The following is an 18,354-nucleotide window of genomic DNA, read 5'->3' on the forward strand; positions in this document are numbered from 1 at the left end:
GTGATACAGACTGTGAGCAAGAATTCTGACATTTGAAATTAGTTCTGATAATTCCATGAAGGTTCTTGTTGAAGCTGAGACAGGACAGGAGGAATGAGAAATGACCATGGAAGGCAGACATCACACTGACTTACTCCACCTCTTAGTGTCTGTCAGTGCCCAGAATGTTTTCTGAGAGTTGGGTCATGGGTTGGGCATATGGACAAGACGTACCAGAGATTTAGCCTACCCCTGGACTAAGCCATGTTCCCTCCCTTCTAAGTTGTTGGCTTCACAATAGGTATGACCTAGTAATTAGGAAATAAACAGATAGCTCTAAATAGAGTCAAACATAATCTTGAAAGCAATTACAACAAGTTGACTTCAAATAATCTCACCTTTTCTGGGGCAGTGGCCCGGGAGGCTCTTGTTAAATAGCTGGCTCTTTTCTGGGATTTTGCGTCTTTTTCCCTGGAAGAGAGCAGGAAGTAGCATAGCTTAGACAATCTTTCCCAGTTTGGGGGAAAGATTTGCATACGTGTCAACCTTAATTTTGACTCTTTGCCTCAGCTCAATCTAGTATATCACATGTGGGGGTGGTACGTGCAGAAATTAGCTCAGGCACCATAAGTCTCTCCTCAGTGCTGAAAAATATCTCAGACATGGCTCTACAAGAGGCAAGAATCCCTACCTTTAACCGCACAACCAACAGACTACTCCCCGACCCCTTTAAAAGCTTCCAACCTCCAGGTGGTAACCAACTCTAAAAGCCATCTCTACATCGTTGGGATAGTGTCTTGGAAATACCATATTCACACTGAACCAAAATCTATCTGCTTGTTTTGGTTCTGGTTCTAAACTGTAAGGTCCCACAGAGCAAATTCAGAAATTTAAGGAGAGCTTTTATGCTTTGTACATGTCTTTTCCAGTTTAAGAAACCAAGATTATTCCAACATAATTTAAATAGGTAACAAAAACTATAATTGAGTTAGTGACGTCAAAGAGATAAATAACCTGTCTTGTATGCCTCAAGGCAGCTTATTTTTATTTTAAATTATTTTTCAGTAAATGTATTATATTCATAGTTTCAGTCCCCTTTCAAGACACCCTATATAACAAGAAGGAAGCTTTATAGTAAATAATATATCTGTTGGTTTACATTCAGCTTTCAAGAGAATAAGAAAAAATTGCTCAGCTTGCCCTGGGTCTCCCTCATCCCCACCCCCTAAATCTTGCCCTTCTTCTTCCATCTTCTACGATTTCTTCACTAGGCGCAGCATGTGTGATCACAGCTTCATTAACCGAATATTATTGACTAGGTCAAATTAAATCCCCTGAAACATACTCCCTGGCATTTAAAAAGCTAATTATAACAACATAATTATCTTGAGTGGATAAGCTTAGCATTGGCTTGGTATCAGTGTTGAAGTTTTGATGGTGGTCAGAAATTAAAGATGACCTCCTTGTTCAAAAACAGATTAGAACACTCTGATTTGAGGATTTTCGATGGATAACAAGCCTTTTTTCACCTTTGGGTGTCACTGAAGAGAAGGAAAGAAGCAAAGAAGCATTGCATAGATGTCAGTAAACCTCCAGGACACTCACCCTTCCTGAGCTGCAGGGAGGTGCAAGCTAAAATCAGTTCTTTAGACTATGTTATCCTAGCATAATCTGAAATGTGTACAGACGCTGGCAGCTCACAGGATCAGGATGTGTCCTGCTTAAGTCTTTCTACTGGTTGGCTGCCATAAGGAGAGTTTGGCATCTTTCCCCCGGGGGGCTTTTCTCAGTCCCAAGGGCACAACAGAGTCAGGGCTTAACAGACCCAAGAATTCTTTTTTTCCCAGAGTCAGGAAACTCAAATTGGAACTACTTCCTCAAAAGTCTATTAAGTGCTACATACCCTCTGGAATGCTTTGGAACACCATTTGAGCGTTTGTTAAAATCTTTTCAGGTAGGTGGCACTTATCCAACTTCACCTGATTAAGAGGTATCAGAGTGATCTGCTAAGCATTTTTATTTAATCTTTTAGAGTTAGAAAAATACATTTGACAGAATATAAAAAGAATACATTTACTGGTCCAGAGAATAGCTGGGAACCCAAACAATTAAAGAGGAATTTTACTCACAATATCATTTTGCACGTGGCACATCTATTGATGAAGGCTATTCCATCAGGGCTCTGAAAAAGTTTTTTATCTTGGGAACAAAATAATTTTCCATTTTTCATTAATGCCTGATACTCATCGCATGTTTCCTAAGGAAAAGATGAAAAAAAGCGTGTTTACTGAAATCTCATCAAAGTAAGACTTTACCTTCTAAGAACTTCCTTGAGCAATACTATTTATTTATTTTTATTTTTTATTTTTTTAAAGATTTTATTTAATTATTTGACAGAGACAGGGACAGCGAGAGCAGGAACACAAGCAGCGGGAGTGGGAGAGGGAGAAGCAGCCTTCCTGCTGAGCAGGGAGCCTGATGTGGGGCTCGATCCCAGGACCCTGGGACCATGACCTGAGCCGAAGGCAGGCGCTTAACGACTGAGCCACTCAGGCGCCCCAGCAATACTATTTAAAGACCAGTACCTGCTTTGTATAGAAGCCATTCACTCAATCGACACAAATAACATAAACAAAAACAATGACTGGACTGTCCATCTACTTAATAAGCTTTCTTCCAAAAACAATTAGTGAAATGGAAAGACTTGACCTTATATTCCAGGGTTGTAGTTTACAAGCCCAATAGCCATAGCAAGTTAACTTCTCAATGGCTAAATTATCCTATCTGTAAAAATAGAGGCTATAATTTCCTATGTTCCATATGTATTGTGAGGATTAAATATTATAAGTATGTATAACTTTCAAAGTGCCTGACACATAGTAGATAATCAATAATTACATTAGCCTCCCTCCTTCCTTCTCCTGTTTTATTATTACTGTGATTACTATTATTGGAATATGACACATATAAAATACCTAGTACACAGTAGGTCAATAATAATTACTGCCAAAGGAACACAAAAAGCTTGCTGAAAAGGTTAAGTCAATATATTTTATGGAAAGCTTGCTATATGTCACTCTTAAAATCAATGGCGCATTTGCACTATCTCTCAAGTACTGATTTAATATGTTATACTCCCTATTAGTTTAGAAAATCCAGTGGGCCTTTAGAGCAAGCCTTTGGAATCTAAGTTACGTGGTTTTTTGGTTTTATTTTGATTTTGCAAAAAAAATGGGGTAACGGTGATGGGCATTAAGGAGGGCATGTGATATAATGAGCCCTGGGTGTTACACACAACTGATGAATCACTGAACTCTACCTCTGAAACTAATAATACACTATATGTTAAATAATTGAAATAAAAAAAAGAATTCTGTCCAGCCTCTTATATCTTTATAATAATCATTAAATCAGTCAACAAAACTTCATTACAGTATTAATTTACTTTGCTAGGTGACACAGATATAGCTAGGTGCATGGATATAGCAATAAAGTGGAAGCATCTTTGCCTAAACTGTGCTTACCATCGAATGGATAATGATGTACTTCACCTAGCCTCTTAAACATGGGAGGCAGTTGGTAGCACTTGAAGAATGATTAATGGTGAAGAAGAATAAATAAATAATATCAGAGACCAGCCCTGGGAAATTTTGCCAGTGGGGTGACCTACTAAAATATCTCTCAAATTATTATCACCACCCAGTGATCTTATCTGAGTAGCCCAGCAATAATTTCTGGCAACAGTCTGACGACTGGGGCCTCTTGAGATCTGTCTAGTCTCTGACTTTACAGTATCTTATGCCAACATTGCAAGTTACTGCTTAGCTTGCCGGATATAACTGATTCTACATAGTCTAGATAATACTTTGTCATAGAATCAGAGAGGAGCCTAGTGTTTTTTATGATAGAAACATATCCCTTGTGAGGCAGGTCTTAAGAAAGCATTAAAAACGGGACACCTGGGTGGCTCAGTCGGTTAAGCATCTGCCATCAGCTCAGGTCATGATCCCAGGATCCTGGGATCGAGTCCCGCATTGGGCTCCCTGCTCAGCGGGGAGCCTGCTTCTCCTTCTGCCTCTGCCTCTCTCTCTGTCTCTCATGAATAAATAAATAAAATCTTTTTTTTTAAAAAAAGAAAGCATTGAAAACAAAGATTCATGAAATACTAGAATGAAGCTTTTTATAGTTTTCAGCAGTCAGTTGAAAAAGAACATTACCAATGAGGATAATTCCTGAATTGGACTTCTCCAGTGTCACAATGACATGAATGCATAATTTCTGGAAAGACCCGCTTTTTTTTTCTTTTTTTTTACAGATGGACAACCAAGACCCAGAGAGAAGGTTAAGATTAATTATAATTAGTTAAGATAGAACTCAATGCTGCTTTTCTGAGTGATGAAATAATCCAATGTATTCTCTTGGCAAACAGGAAAAGGCCATACAAATTGAAAAGTAAGAGGTGGGTTTTCCCTGGGAAAGAAGGAATGTCCTCTCCATTACCCAACCATGAGAGAGCATTAAAAGAGGAGCAGATCTACACCAAAAAGGCATCCTGAGGTGAGGAGATCACTTTTTAGCAAGCTTTTACTTGCAGTCTTTTGGCTTGTTTCCATTTTGTTTTGTTTTGTTATTGTTGCTGTTGTTTGTGTTTTCTCCACATGTCCCAGAAAAACTAAAGCCCTCTAGGGCCAAACTCCTTCCTTTACTGGCCCATTGTCTTCTACCCACCCTCCTTTAGCAGCATAGTAAAGTCCCCCAGGAGCTGGCATCACCCCCACTCTGTGTTAGGGCACTAACAAGCTCCTTTTGGCTATTATAATAACTCTTCTGCGATGATAAATTTAGGTATATGGTAAAGATCCTTGCAGGGCACTACGGTGCTTTCCTGTGCTGTGCTGGCTCATGTTTATTACATTCAACATGCTTTTCTGGCACTAGTAAGAACTCAAGCTACTGAATTTGGAGAACAAAAATTCCAGCACCATAAGAAAGACTAAATCAATAGTTTTCACTTCTGATGAAACATACAAAGACTTCTTTCATCACTTCTGATGAAATATACAAAGACTGTTGTAAGAAATATTTCCAGAGACATATTTATTTCTTTGTATTCTTGCTTATGCCAACATAAAGGGTGGTTAAATTTATTTTTAAACTATTTTCCAGTGAAATCAAGTTTAATGGTATAAAAAGTCACAGTTGCAAAATTAAAAATATCCACCAGAATCACCACCCATTATCAAAGACTCTGAAAAAGAAAATTATGGCTTCATGCACAGTGAGATTTACACAATACTCTTCTTTTTGCCAGTATGAAACATGCAAGTAAGCATGCTCTTTGATTCCCCCAATCCAACTTTTTTTCTACTCTACTCTACTACCCTACTTATTTTATAAAGGTTTTTGAACCTCTCCTTACACAGCAAATTTAGATGAAATTATATAAAGTATGATGAAATTTTCTAGAACATTCCTGAAATGTTTCTTTAAAAAAATGTTACACTAAAATATAACGAGAGAGCATTTTAACAATAGTTCTAAGAGTTTCATTATAGAAAAGCATTGTTTTACTGGTTTATTATTTTAATGTTCATGGCTTTTAAGAGACATAGCACACATTTGCTATACACCTAGCACTATTTTAAGTGCTGAATTAATGGCATAGGTGTGTGTGTGTGTGTGTGTGTGTGTGTGTGTGTGTGTGTGTGTGTATTTGGCTCTGGACTTTTTTTTTCCAAATAGATAAAAAAATTAACTTCTAGAGAAATGTTTCTTTTATTGTTCAAACAAAAGATCTCTAAGCACCCTCCTGAGTCAAGGCCTCTATCCCAGATTCTTCTCCCTGATCTGCTGTCACCTGCAAAAATCTTCAGGACTTACTACCTTCAGATCCTTGGTCTAATACTATCTTTTCAGAGAATATTTACTTGAGTATCCTAAGAAGAACTGATACCACCTCATCCCCAGGAATTCCTATCTTCCATTCTGCTTCATTTTCCTCCTAGCATTAATCATCATTTAATGTGCTATATATTTTACTAATTTACTTATTAACTTATCTGTTTTCCTCCACTAATATGTAAGCTCCACAAGGGGAAGGTTCTTGTCTATTTTCTTTATTTTCCAATATCCCCAACAACTCAAACAGGGTCTGGCAAATGATAGATACTCAGAAAATGTTTACTGAATGAAATATAGACAATGACCATATACAAGGTACAGACAACCCCTTCATACACAATGATCACAAGGACACTTATTTCTGCTTTCTATGTTTGTTATGACTTTTTCGGCTATTAAATCGAACAATACTAATTCACTGCTTTGTTTATGGAATTTGAAAGCACTCCTTTAGCATGGTAGATTGGCTCTTGCAGGCACCCATCATCATTAATACATTGATGTGTATGTGTGTGCGTTTGTGTGTCTGTGTGTGATTCATGTCTTCCTTCATAAAGACCTGTTTCTGTGTTTTTAACAAAAGCTATTAGTACCTATCAGTATCATATGTCTGTATTATTAATGTGAAGGTGTTGGTCACAGGCCATTTTTCCTTAGAGATTTTGGAATGGATTCAATGAACAGAAAAAGCAGGACTAACCTGATTTTCATCCTCACTGGCAGCACCTGGGACAAAAATACAGAAACCTAAGTTAAGGGAATGTAAAATATTCAACAAATAACAATTCACTCAGTGTAGTGCCTTGCTTATTTTAATGATTGCATGTTATAAAACCACAAATTGCTTTTGAACACGTTAAAATTTACCATGGCAAATAAAATGGGGGCATTGCCCCAGGAAATCAGTACATGTACTCACAGAGGTCTAGTCACTCATAAAAGTCTAATTACTTTGGAAAACAATACTCATGTACTTTCTAACCCCCTTCAAAATATCTAATTTCAAAGAGATCCTTTCAAAGCAAAGTATGGCAGACCTCTTTTAAAATTATAATATAACAAATATATCATGTCAATTATAATTTAAAATTATAATGTAGCATAAAGTTTATATCATATATGCACATAAAATGAAAGTTTCTGAATTCTGGCAAACTTGTCTCCTTATTAGATCTACAAAACTCAAAGATCTGACAAAAATCGAGATTAATTAAAATCATAGGCTATTATACTCTTTCATTAACAGACTCCCTTTTGTACTTATGCACTTATTTTAGGAAAGTGGGCATCATTTATATATAATGATCTCCTGACTCTCCATCTCTGAGATTTTCTTTTAAAAAAATACAAATGCTTCAGAACAAGATTGAGCCTAGGAAATTCATGTTCCCTTCAAATTCAAATAACAAATACAAAAAACTACCTTCTACTTCCCACAAAAGTCTTTACCTTTTAAGAGATATGCTTTCAATCCATTTAGGATTTGGTAACACAAAAATAAAATATGCTAGAAGGCACTACTACTTTAAAATAAGAATAGATGATTAAATTTGATTTTTAATAGTTTATATAGTATTATTATTTATAAAATATACATCTAAGTTTTAAATATCTGTTATACACATAATTCCTATCAGCATGAATTGATATGCTTAGTATCATCTATATGTACAGTATATATAATTCCCAACAGTATGAATTAATATGCTTGGTGAGAGGAAGATGAAGAAGAATCTATTAGCTTTCAGAACCAATACAGAATTAATAGAAGGATTTCTCATGGATAAAAATTCAGATTATGTCAAACTATTTGCCATTTCTAAAGTTAACAACATAGTTATTAAGCCACATATATAATTCTTCAAAACTCTGTGTCTGGTAAGATATTTCAAGACTATACATACACACATACACATAATCACACAAACATACTTACATATATACACGTATTTGAGGAGTAGGGGGAGAGAGACAAGTCCCTGCCCAGGGCTTTGCCATGTGTGGAAGAGGCTTAGATTACATGCAAATTGCTCACCTTGTATGAGGCAAAGGGCCAGGGTCAGAAGCATTGGCACTTTGGCTATCTTCATGTTGAAGATGATGTAAGTCTATTACAAGTCGGCTCTGTGCATTGCTCACCAGCTGGTGCTCTAGGACTGAACCCATAGAGATGCAGCTCACTTTTTATATACTTGGTGACACCCACAACAACAACCAACATTACAAAACCAGTTGTTCTAGGTCATGCTAGACTTAATATACCACATCAATTTAGTTTCCATCCTTTAGCATCCTGTCAAGATGGCAGATCTGAACAGATAATGTCTATTTCCACAGTTCTGATATGTTTTCATGATACCTCCCCCAAAAGGCAATAGATTGAGCCCAAGAACTCTATTAAAGTTTAACACTCCATACTCCTTTGTAAGAACTGAATTCTTCACCAAGACCAGACATAGAACTTTGCAGACAAACATGTTTCTAACTGGGCTCCCTTCATAAGTGGGAGGGGAGGAAAGAAGACAGATGAGTTATCCTACTAGTCAGGTAGAGACTTACAGATTCCCACATCTGGAGAAAGTTGCTGAGAGTAAGAGAAGCTAGAATTCTTAGTGCTTCCATCTGCAGGTGTTTTGAAGGGTCTCAATTCAGTGCCACGGACTCATGTACAAGTTAGAGTGAACAACTCAAAGAGATAACTCAGCAAGATTTTAACACTGAGTACATGGTGAAGCCAAAATCCTGAAAAAGGACAATGACTTTCCTAAGAGCACACAATTTAGATGGAAGAGGCAGAGGTGGTACTTGAGGAAGATCACTTTTTATTTAACTCCATACATTGCTTCCATCACACATTGATAAAGGCAGAAACTATGTGAAATCAAAGCTTGCACATAACTACTTTCAAAAATTCTCAATCTGAAGGACATTTTCTTTCTAAAGCCTTATCTTTTAGTCTAACCAAACATTGTAATCATAAACATTAGAGGCTCAAACTTTAACTTTCTACAGCCCATCACTCCCCAAATTACTGTTTGAAAAATGTGGCTCAATCAATTTCCCCCTAAATTAAGTTTACTCCAATACTGACTCATTATTTACTCTCTCAGGAAGAAAATAAAGAATTAAATACTTAAAAATATAAATATAAATAATCAATGTAAGATTTTTCCAGAGAAAGTATCTTCTCCTTAGTTATCTTCTCCTTAGTTCCTTCTTCCATTTTACAAGTAATGCCTTTTGTCTACCAGCTTATTCTACTCTAATACCTGAAAAATTATGCAAAAATGATTGAAGCCAGAGCCAAACGGTTTGATTCCAGTACTCCAAAGGGTCTCCACATCCACAGAGGGAAAGTTTGGGACTTTATGGGATCAAAGCTCTTTTAAAGATTCTTCCAGAAAACTGAAATAAGGCTAGCCAATTTGATGATGATGTCAATATTCTGAATGCCATTAAAGCCAGAGTATTTTCATTTTTTGTGTGTGAAATAACTTATTTCCTCTAAAAGTGTAATCATTGTTTTCAAGGTCTGTGCTTTGTTTCTTTCCAGTGGTTTAGTAAAATGAGTGCCTATGGAAAGCAAGCTCAAGCTACATTATTGTTACAGATTAGAAAATTTAATCCATCATAGTTTAATAGAAAGAGAATGGAACAGGGAGTCAGGAAATTTGTTTCTATTCCTGTCTTTGCAACTACACAACATAAGGAAATGAGCCTGGCTTTGAGTTATGGTAGATGTAGGTTCAAATCTTGACTCACCAGTTACTAGCTATGTTGCCTTGGGCAAGTCATTTATTTTCTCTCTGCCTTGGCTTCCCAATATGCAAAACAGGGGTCATAAAATTACACTGTACAATTGTTGTAAGAGTTAGAGGTAATTCGTGTGTATGTGTGTGTGTGTAAGGTTTAGAACAATTTTGAGTATAGTGATAAGTTCTATAGTTAATGATAGCTGGTCTTGCATTTTTATGTCATTACAATGATGTAGTTGTATTATTAGGTAATTTCAAAGGTACAAGAAAAGTCAACATCTCTTGCACATTGACCTCACCAACAGATTTTAAGCCTACTCAGCATGTAATGACACCCCCAACACATTCTGAAGTGAAATTAAGAAGTCAAGACATAAGTCTTCTTTTTCATTTTGTTATTATGTTCTAAACCACAATATCTAAAACAAATCAAAGCATTTGCTGTTTAAAATCTGTCAAAGTCATTGCAAGATTTCAATCAGCATTGATTTCTTAGCTTTCTCTGTGAAAATGTCTTCTAAATAATGACATACCAGTACTAACTCTTTATTTTTTATCTGTTCTGTCAGATCATATGAAATGAGTCCCAAGAATACACTCTGTCAGTTTAGCACCTCACAGAATTGGTGCCTGTGTGATATGCTCTGATGAATGCCAAATCTAGCCCAAATAGATAGTATTCCCAAGAGTGGAAGTGGTGTGAGGGCAGAACAAAAGAACCTAAAGATGACTGTAGCTCTGAAGAATCTCTGCTATGAGGAAAGCTTGAGGAGTTGGTTACCTTCTTACTGGAAAAGTGCTCCTCACTGCCACCCAGGTCATCCTGAAATGATGAATAAGAGGTTTGAAACTGAGAGCCTCTTTTGTGAGGAGAGGGAGCCAAAAGAAGATTCCAGGAGCCCCAATATTGGAAGGATGGTCAGCTGCCCGTTGGCATCAGGACTCTTTCTCCATTTCATTTCAGGAATGTTTTAAATCCCGAGGTGATTCACTGCATACTTTGTTAATCACTCCATGTTTCTGAAAACCACAAAATTTAAATTCAAATGAATGGGTGGGAGATTTTAGAAAATTGGGGTTTGGGTTATCAGGGTGCTTTTTTTGTGTGTGGTTCTGAAAACCATTTCTTAGTTATTGTTATTTCACAATGTTGCATCACTGTCTCTTCGACGCAAATGCGTGAAAATGTCCTACTGACAGAGAACACTGTGGTTGGGTCAAAAGGCTGCTGGTAACAAGAGCGATACCTAAAGCAAAGTTTCAACTTAAGGTTAAAGCACGTAGCCTGGCAAATGCCTGTCAGGGAAAGCAGGGTCAGCAATATTCTCATCAGAGAAATCAGAGTTGAATGTCAAAGGCATTAAAGATATGGAATATCATGTAAGCGCCTTTGGCCCTTACCTCCATTCCTGACTTCCCTGACTCCTGTTGCCCCTTGAGGAGAATGGATCTTGTACATCTCATTGTATCCAATGTAAACTACCCACTTTCTGTTTTTTCCTTAGCTCTTCCTTGACATATCTCCACATTCTCTCATCATCTCCTCGCTGCCCAAGTGCCTTTCCTTTTTTTCTTTTGTTTGAAGTTTTTATTTGAATTCTAGTTAGTTAACAACATATAGTGTAATATCGGTGTCAGGAGTAATATTTAGTGATTCATCACTTACATACAACACCCAGTGCTCATCTCAACAGGTGCCCTCCTTGATATCTATCACCCATTTAGCCCACCCCTGGCCACCTCCCCTCTAGTTACCCTCAGTTTGTTCTCTATAGTCAAGAGTCTCTTATGGTTTGCTTCCCTCTTTCTCTTCCCCCCTCCCCTATGTTCATCTGTTTTGTATCTTAAGTTCCACGTATGAGTGAAATCATATGGTATTTGTCTTTCTCTGATTTCCTTATTTCACTTAGCATAATACACACTAGTTCCATCCATGTCATTGCAAAAGGCAAGCGTTCATTCTTTTTGATGGCTGAGTAATATTCCATTGTATATACACACCACCTCTTTTTTTTTTTAAGATTTTATTTATTTATTTGACACAGAAAGAGAGAGCACAAGCAGGGGGAGCAGCAAACAGAGGGAGAGGGAGAAGCAGGCTCTCCACTGAGCAGAGAGCCCAATGTGGGGCTCAATTCCAGGATCCTGGGATCATGACCTGAGCTGAAGGCAGATGCTTAACTGACTGAGCCACCCAGGCACCCCATTCCACATCTTCTTTATCCATTCATCAGGCAATAGACATTTGAGTTCTTTCCATAATTTGGCTATTGTTGATAATGCTGCTATAAACATCAGGGTGCATGTGTCTCCTCCAATCATTTTTTTGTATCCCAAGTTGCCTTTCCTGTAAGTCATCTTGATAGTCCTTGGGGGAATCAAGGGGTACCCCTGTCCATTTTTGTTTTTGCTTTCCTAGGCATGTAATCTTCAGCCAGGTGCTTTTTTGCAGCCCACTGCTGACTTTCAGGCTTGGCCTGGGGTTCTGGCTTGCTCTCACATAGTGATTTTCCCTCATTTTTGGACTTGCCCAGCTTTTCTTGCTTTACCTCATCTTCTGGTTGTCCCTCATCATCTAGCAGTCCCTCATCATCTGGCTGTCCCTCATTCTGGAACTTTCCCTCATGCCCTGACTTCCCCTCCATTTTCAGCTTTTCTTCCTCACCCGATTTTCCTTCATCTTCAGGCTCTACTTCATATTCTGGTTTTAGCCTTGCTTTTCTTTTTGGCTTTTCTTACTTTTCATTGTAGAATTTTTTCCATGTTGAGATTTCCCCTTCTTTTCCTGTCCTGCAGGGATTGTGGACTGGTTTCCTCCTCCTGTTCTAGCCTTGCACAGTGCTGGGGACTAACGTGCAGAGCTGCGGTCCGGGCCGGGCTGCGTGTCCTAGGGCCTAGGCTTCCGGAAGCCCCCATGCCCACGCCCGCCTCCCCACCCCCCTGCCGCTTAGGGACAGGTTTCCAGCGGGTGGTGGGAGCGGAGGACGCAAGGGCGTGACAGCCAGACAGGCCAGCGAGTGTGAGTACTTTTCCTTAAATTCCAAATTGCATCTTTTTTTCTTCAGCTCTTAATTATTCATCAAACATGTAGAAACTTTTTTTTGTCTCATCACAAAGGAATGGAGCTTGATTATAAGAAGCACAAACTTTACAATTCAGAACATGTGTCAGGTGACCCAGAATCTGAATTCATATTAAGGATATTGACACAGAGGGAAGAGATGAGAAAACTGTAAAAGTAAACAAGGTTTTGTAGACCAGTAGTGTTACTGAATACAAAGGTTATTTCAAAATCCAAAGTGATCAGACTATTATTCAAATCTCTTTTTCTATGTAGAGGTATCCTTGATGATCACAATAGTTTAATAAATAACTATATTATAGATCAAAATCACTTTCTGCATCTTTCAAAACAATCTGCCATTATTAGCTCTCTTATTTGTTTATGCAATGATGTGAGGTAGCAAAGAAGGTGTTATCCTTTTCTTACTTGCCCGAAATGGTACCATGAATGAGCCCCAGAGCAGGAACTAGCGTGGAAAGTAATCCCAGCCTTGCCACGTTGTACACCCAATGTGGCTAACCCAGAGCCTTTCAGGGGGTTCAGAGAGAATCTAGACATTATGGTGCTATAAACTAGGGACAGCGTGCTACTGCTAATGTAGTTCGTTCTTCTAATTCCTCCTCTTGCACACACACACACACACATGCACACACACACACACAATCATATAGCCATAATGACTAGGGCAAAAGGAAATGTGTTGTGATCACGACTGACAGGTCTTAGAAGATGAAATAATTTATTTCTTATTTTCTTAATTCTTAATTTCCTTTCCCATAATTCTCATATTTTCCCCCATTAATATAGCATGTTTGTATCCTTTTTTTTGAAAGACACTAACTGGAAAACAGCCTTTACCCACCTTCTTATCTTGCACTGTTGTGTTAACAGCCAGCTTCACTCCCTCTCTGAGAATTCCTTTCTGTTTGTCTACAAAAGCAAAGGAACTATAGAGATAGGCATCTTTTTTATCTAAGAACAAGATGGGATGGGCACTGTTGGATCACAGACCCTGCTATTTATAGATATAATTGTTGCTTTTATTAGATTAGGATTAAGAAAACAAGAAAGTTTCAATATCTAATTTTTAATTGGATTAAGTTTTATGTTTTGGTTTATATTTGGTTCTTAAATACAATATCCTTACAGTTGATGCTACAGGAGCTCGGTTACATGACTCTACACTGTCACCTGGAGATTCAGTACATTCCAAAGTCTCCTAGAATTCACTCTGACTATAGGAAACAGAAGTTTGTGGAGCTACAGTCCTTTGAAAAAAAATCACAGTGAATTAACTTTGAAGTAGCTAGTATGAGGGATTTTGGTGAAAAATGCTGCATATTTTACATGTGAAATATTTACATGTGTTTGTGTATACAGTAAGCAAAAACAAAACTGTTACATTTATAAGCAAAATTTGGAAAAGATAATTTATGTGTTTTTTGACATATATCTTTATAAAACTTTTTGCAAAGAAATATAAAATTCCTGGCATTTATTGTGCATTACTGACAGGAATAACAATAAACCTAAAGAGTAACTATTTCATTCTGTTTTACAGGTAAAGAAATTGAGGTTTGGTGAAATACTGTAACTTTCCCAAGTTCATACAGCCTGTAAGCAGTAGTCTTTGCAACTGATAACCATCATTGCAAATAAAGGCAGTGAAACTCCAAAGCCCATGCCCTTAAATACCACACACTGTAGAGACCACATTACCTACATCTGTAATTAACTCAGCTCAGACACTCAACTGTTATGGTCCCAGTTGTGTCTCTCCAAAATTCATATTTTGAAGCCTTAACACCCAGTACCTCAGAATGTGACTGTATTTGGAGATAGGTCCTTTAAAGAGGTGATTACGTTAACATAAGGCCATTAGGGTTGGGCCCTGCCCCAAACTGACTGGTGTCCTTATAAGAAGAAGAAATTTGGACACACAGAGAAATATCAGTGAGATGTGTGCACAGTGGCTTACACCAAGCCACCTGACTTGTAGGTGGTTAAGCTAAGATTCATATCTAGGTCTTAAGATTTAAATTTCATTCAATCAAGTAACATATTGATTGTGTCATGCCACAATCTTGATTCATTAGACAGAAAAAGGCAATAAAGGAATGAATAGAAATCATAGAGTTCTCAGGTAAGGGACCAAATTCCTGAAATGAGATTTAGAAAGTTCAAAATATAAGTCCAAAGTGAGGTGTTATGGTATTCCAATAGATTCCTTAATACTCCGCACATGAATACAACAAATATTGACTAAATGCCAACATTTGCCTGGCACTGTTTGAGAGCCTTGTGCTAAATTTGTGAATAAAAAATACATGATGTCTGATCTTTAAGAGATTATAATCTAGTGGAAGAGGTGGAAAATGATCATACAAATCATTGTTCAAACAAATCTGCGAAAGGGTTTTTATTTTTTATTTTTAAAAGATTTTATTTATTTATTTTAGAGAGAGAGAAAGCATGAGCGGGGGGAAAGCAGAGGGGAAGGGAAAGGAAGAGGGAGAGAGAATCTGAAGCAGACTCTGTGCTGAGCATGGAGTCTGATGCGGGGCTCGATCTCACGACAGCAAGATCATGACCTGAGCTGAAACCAAGAGTCAGACGCTTAATTGACTGAGCCACCCAGGTGTCCCAGTGTGAAAGTGTTTTTTAAAAAGATGTCCATGGAGTAAAGCTAACATATAACACAGTTTCTAGCCTCTGGAGGGGGGAGTCCCTGATGAAATCAGGCTCAATTTAAAAAATGAACTGGGGGGGCGCCTGGGTGGCACAGTTGTTCAGCGTCTGCCTTTGGCTCAGGTCATGATCCCAGGGTCCTGGGATCGAACCCCGTGTCGGGCTCCCTGCTCTGCGGGAAGCCTGCTTCTCCCTCTCCCACTCCCCCTTGCTTGTGATCCCTCTCTCGCTGTGTCTATCTCTGTCAAATAAATAAATAAAATCTTTAAAAAAAAATGAACTGGGATTAAAAAGATACATAAACTCACCTATACGAAAAATTCAGCTAATCAGAATGAATCATTCCTTTAATAATTATGAGAACCAAAGTTTTGCTCTGGTAATTTCTTCTATATGACATTTTCAGTTTTTACTCTATCTCTAGTTAGTTATCTAACAGAGAGGCAGGAGTTGAAATTAAAATTGAATATGGGAATGATTTTGAATTTAGTGGGTTTTTTGGTTTATTTTGAGTGATAACTCCCACATGATATTAATACATTCCAAATCCTTACTAAAAAACTGATTTAGTTAAGAAAATATTTTCCCTTAAAAGTAATTTTAATATTTCTGAGCATGGAGTTGTAAATAGTGGACAGTTATTTGCCAACCACATAAGCAACCTTGGAAAATGCAAAAACTAGCTTTAGTCTACAGTATACAATAGGGGTTATTTTTTCTCTCACATAGGAAATACTACTTATGCTTCTTTAGCTCCCTTGGGCTCCCCAACTCTCAGCTATGTATCTGCATCTCAGGGAGACTGGAAGCCTCCACCTGTGTTTTCTCTCTATTTGTAGCTTACTTAGTATTTCTTCCCTTTCCCAGGGATCACTGACCTGCACTATTTGATGTGCCATGTCAGAAAACTCTGTCTTTTTTCTGTATTTTTTTTTCATTGTTTCAGGTAACAGGAAATATCCTTTCCTTGTTACTCCATTGTAACCAGAAGCATAAATCTTACTTTGTTTTTAAATGATATTTTTCTCTTTCAATGCATTTGGTGTCCTTCAGTTCTCTTTACTTTTTTCTGAATCCATGCCTCTCTTTTTACTCTCAATATTGTTTGTTACCCAAGGGTTATAAAAGAAAGAAAAGGGGTGCCTGACTGGCTCTGTCAGTAGAACATGTGATTCTTGATCTCAGGGTCAAGAGTTCAAGCCCCATGTAGAGCATAGAGATTACTTAAAAATTTTTTAAAAAAATAAAAAAAAAAGAAAAGAAGGAGAAAATACTGAGAGTACAAAAGACTCCAGCCAAAATGAAGTAAAATGTTTCAGGATTTTCCTGAACCATCTACAGGTGGAGCCAGACAATGTCTGGATAGAGAAGATCAGTTCTCCAAACTATAACATAGACTAGTGATTTTTTTGGAAATGTGAGACTTGCTGGCATTTTGACCTCAGGCAAACCATGATAAGAGTATCATCCACTTGACAGCATTGTTGAGCAGACTGAGATGATTATGTGAAAAACCTAAAGCAACTATTGTATTGGTAACAGTGCACATCGTATCCTTAAGACTACCTGGGAGCCAGAAGGACATAAAACTTTGAAGTTAAGTGTTCGGCTTTGCAGTGATACTACTTGGGTTTAGAAACTGGCTTTTTTGATGTGTGACCAAGGACAATTTATCTCAACTCTCTGTCTCAATTTCTTCACTGCTAAACTGAGAATTATAACAGTGATGTCGTGAGGATTCAGGAGGTAAATCATATAAAGACTTAAAATGATACCTGATGTATGCAGAGTGCACAGTGTTAGATGGTTTTTGTGTTTATTTATTTATTTATTTATTTGACAGAGAGCGACAGCAGAGAGGGAACAAAAGCAGGGGGAGTGGGAGAGGGAGAAGCAGGCTTCACGCCGAGCAGGGAGCCCGATACGGGGCTTGATCCCAGGATAGCCGAAGGCAGACGCCCAGTGATTGAGCCACCCAGGTGCCCCCAGTGTTAGATGTTATTAGAAATGTCTTCTTGTTAGCCTCTTGACAATATTCAATTAGGGATCACAGTGGGGAAATCCAATTTTGGGTCTTTGAAAGTATTGAATATTTTATGGGAAGTGCCAAGAACCAGTGCCTAATTTTAGGGGCACAAACGAATAACCTCCATGATAGAAGAGTCATTTCCTCATCAGTGATCCTTCAATTGGACAGCTTATGGTACTCCAGGTGGTGAGGGCTTTGCAAGGAATTGGGTCACCCTCAATGAACAATAGCCACACGTGTCTAGATGGACTGACAGGTTATTTGAGACATGAAAAAGTGACACCTTTTCAAATAGGTCAGAAAACCAAACAGCTCATTCTAACCTCTTAAATTTTCAAATATTTTCCCACTTTAAAGAGAGGAAATGTCTTTTTTTTAAAAAAAAAGATTTTATTTATTTATTTGACAGAGAGGTAGAGCCAGAGAGCACAAGCAGAGGAAATGGCAGAGGGAGAGGGAGAAGCAGGCTCTGCACTGAGCAGGGAGCCCGATGAGGGACTCGATCCCAGAACCCTGGGATCATGACCTGAGCCGAAGGCAGACGCTCAACCATCTGAGCCACCCAGGCGCCCTAAAGAGAGGAAATGTCTTATCACCCAACTGAGGATGGGGGTGGGGCAACTGCCTTTTCCTACTGTTATGAGTCCCTCCTAGACCTCTAACTCATTAGCAAGTTCATGAATATAGTCAAATAGTATCTAATGTAGAATTAGGGAATCTGTATTTTAATTCCAGTCCTCACTTTTAGCTGAAGCAAGACTGTGAACATGGATTAAGTTCCTAAATTACTGATGAGGTGTGAGGCACATTGGAAAATTGACAATGGGAGGCACGCCTGGGTGGCTCAGTTGGTTAAGCGACGATTGCCTTTGGCTCGGGTCATGATCTCAGGGTCCTGGGATCGAGCCCCGCTTTGGGCTCCCTGCTTTGTGGGAGGC

General features: G+C 38.1%; 1 protein-coding gene across 1 annotated transcript in view; it reads right to left on the minus strand.

Moving 5' to 3' along the window:
* SPINK5 (serine peptidase inhibitor Kazal type 5) overlaps positions 1-18,354 on the minus strand; it is a 169,069-nt gene that overhangs the window by 67,543 nt on the left and 83,172 nt on the right. The window contains exons 3-6 of the mRNA XM_025892453.2: positions 7,916-8,036; positions 6,581-6,606; positions 2,109-2,236; positions 378-450 (exon numbers count right to left, since the gene is read on the minus strand). Coding sequence (XP_025748238.1) covers positions 378-450; positions 2,109-2,236; positions 6,581-6,606; positions 7,916-7,970 — 282 coding nt within the window. The 5' untranslated portion in view covers positions 7,971-8,036. The remainder of the gene's footprint in view (positions 1-377; positions 451-2,108; positions 2,237-6,580; positions 6,607-7,915; positions 8,037-18,354) is intronic.

Source organism: Callorhinus ursinus, unplaced genomic scaffold (assembly GCF_003265705.2).
Source record: "Callorhinus ursinus isolate GAN/ISIS: 27379988/994484 unplaced genomic scaffold, GSC_fseal_2.0 scaffold23, whole genome shotgun sequence".
NCBI classification, from domain to species: Eukaryota; Metazoa; Chordata; class Mammalia; order Carnivora; family Otariidae; genus Callorhinus; species Callorhinus ursinus.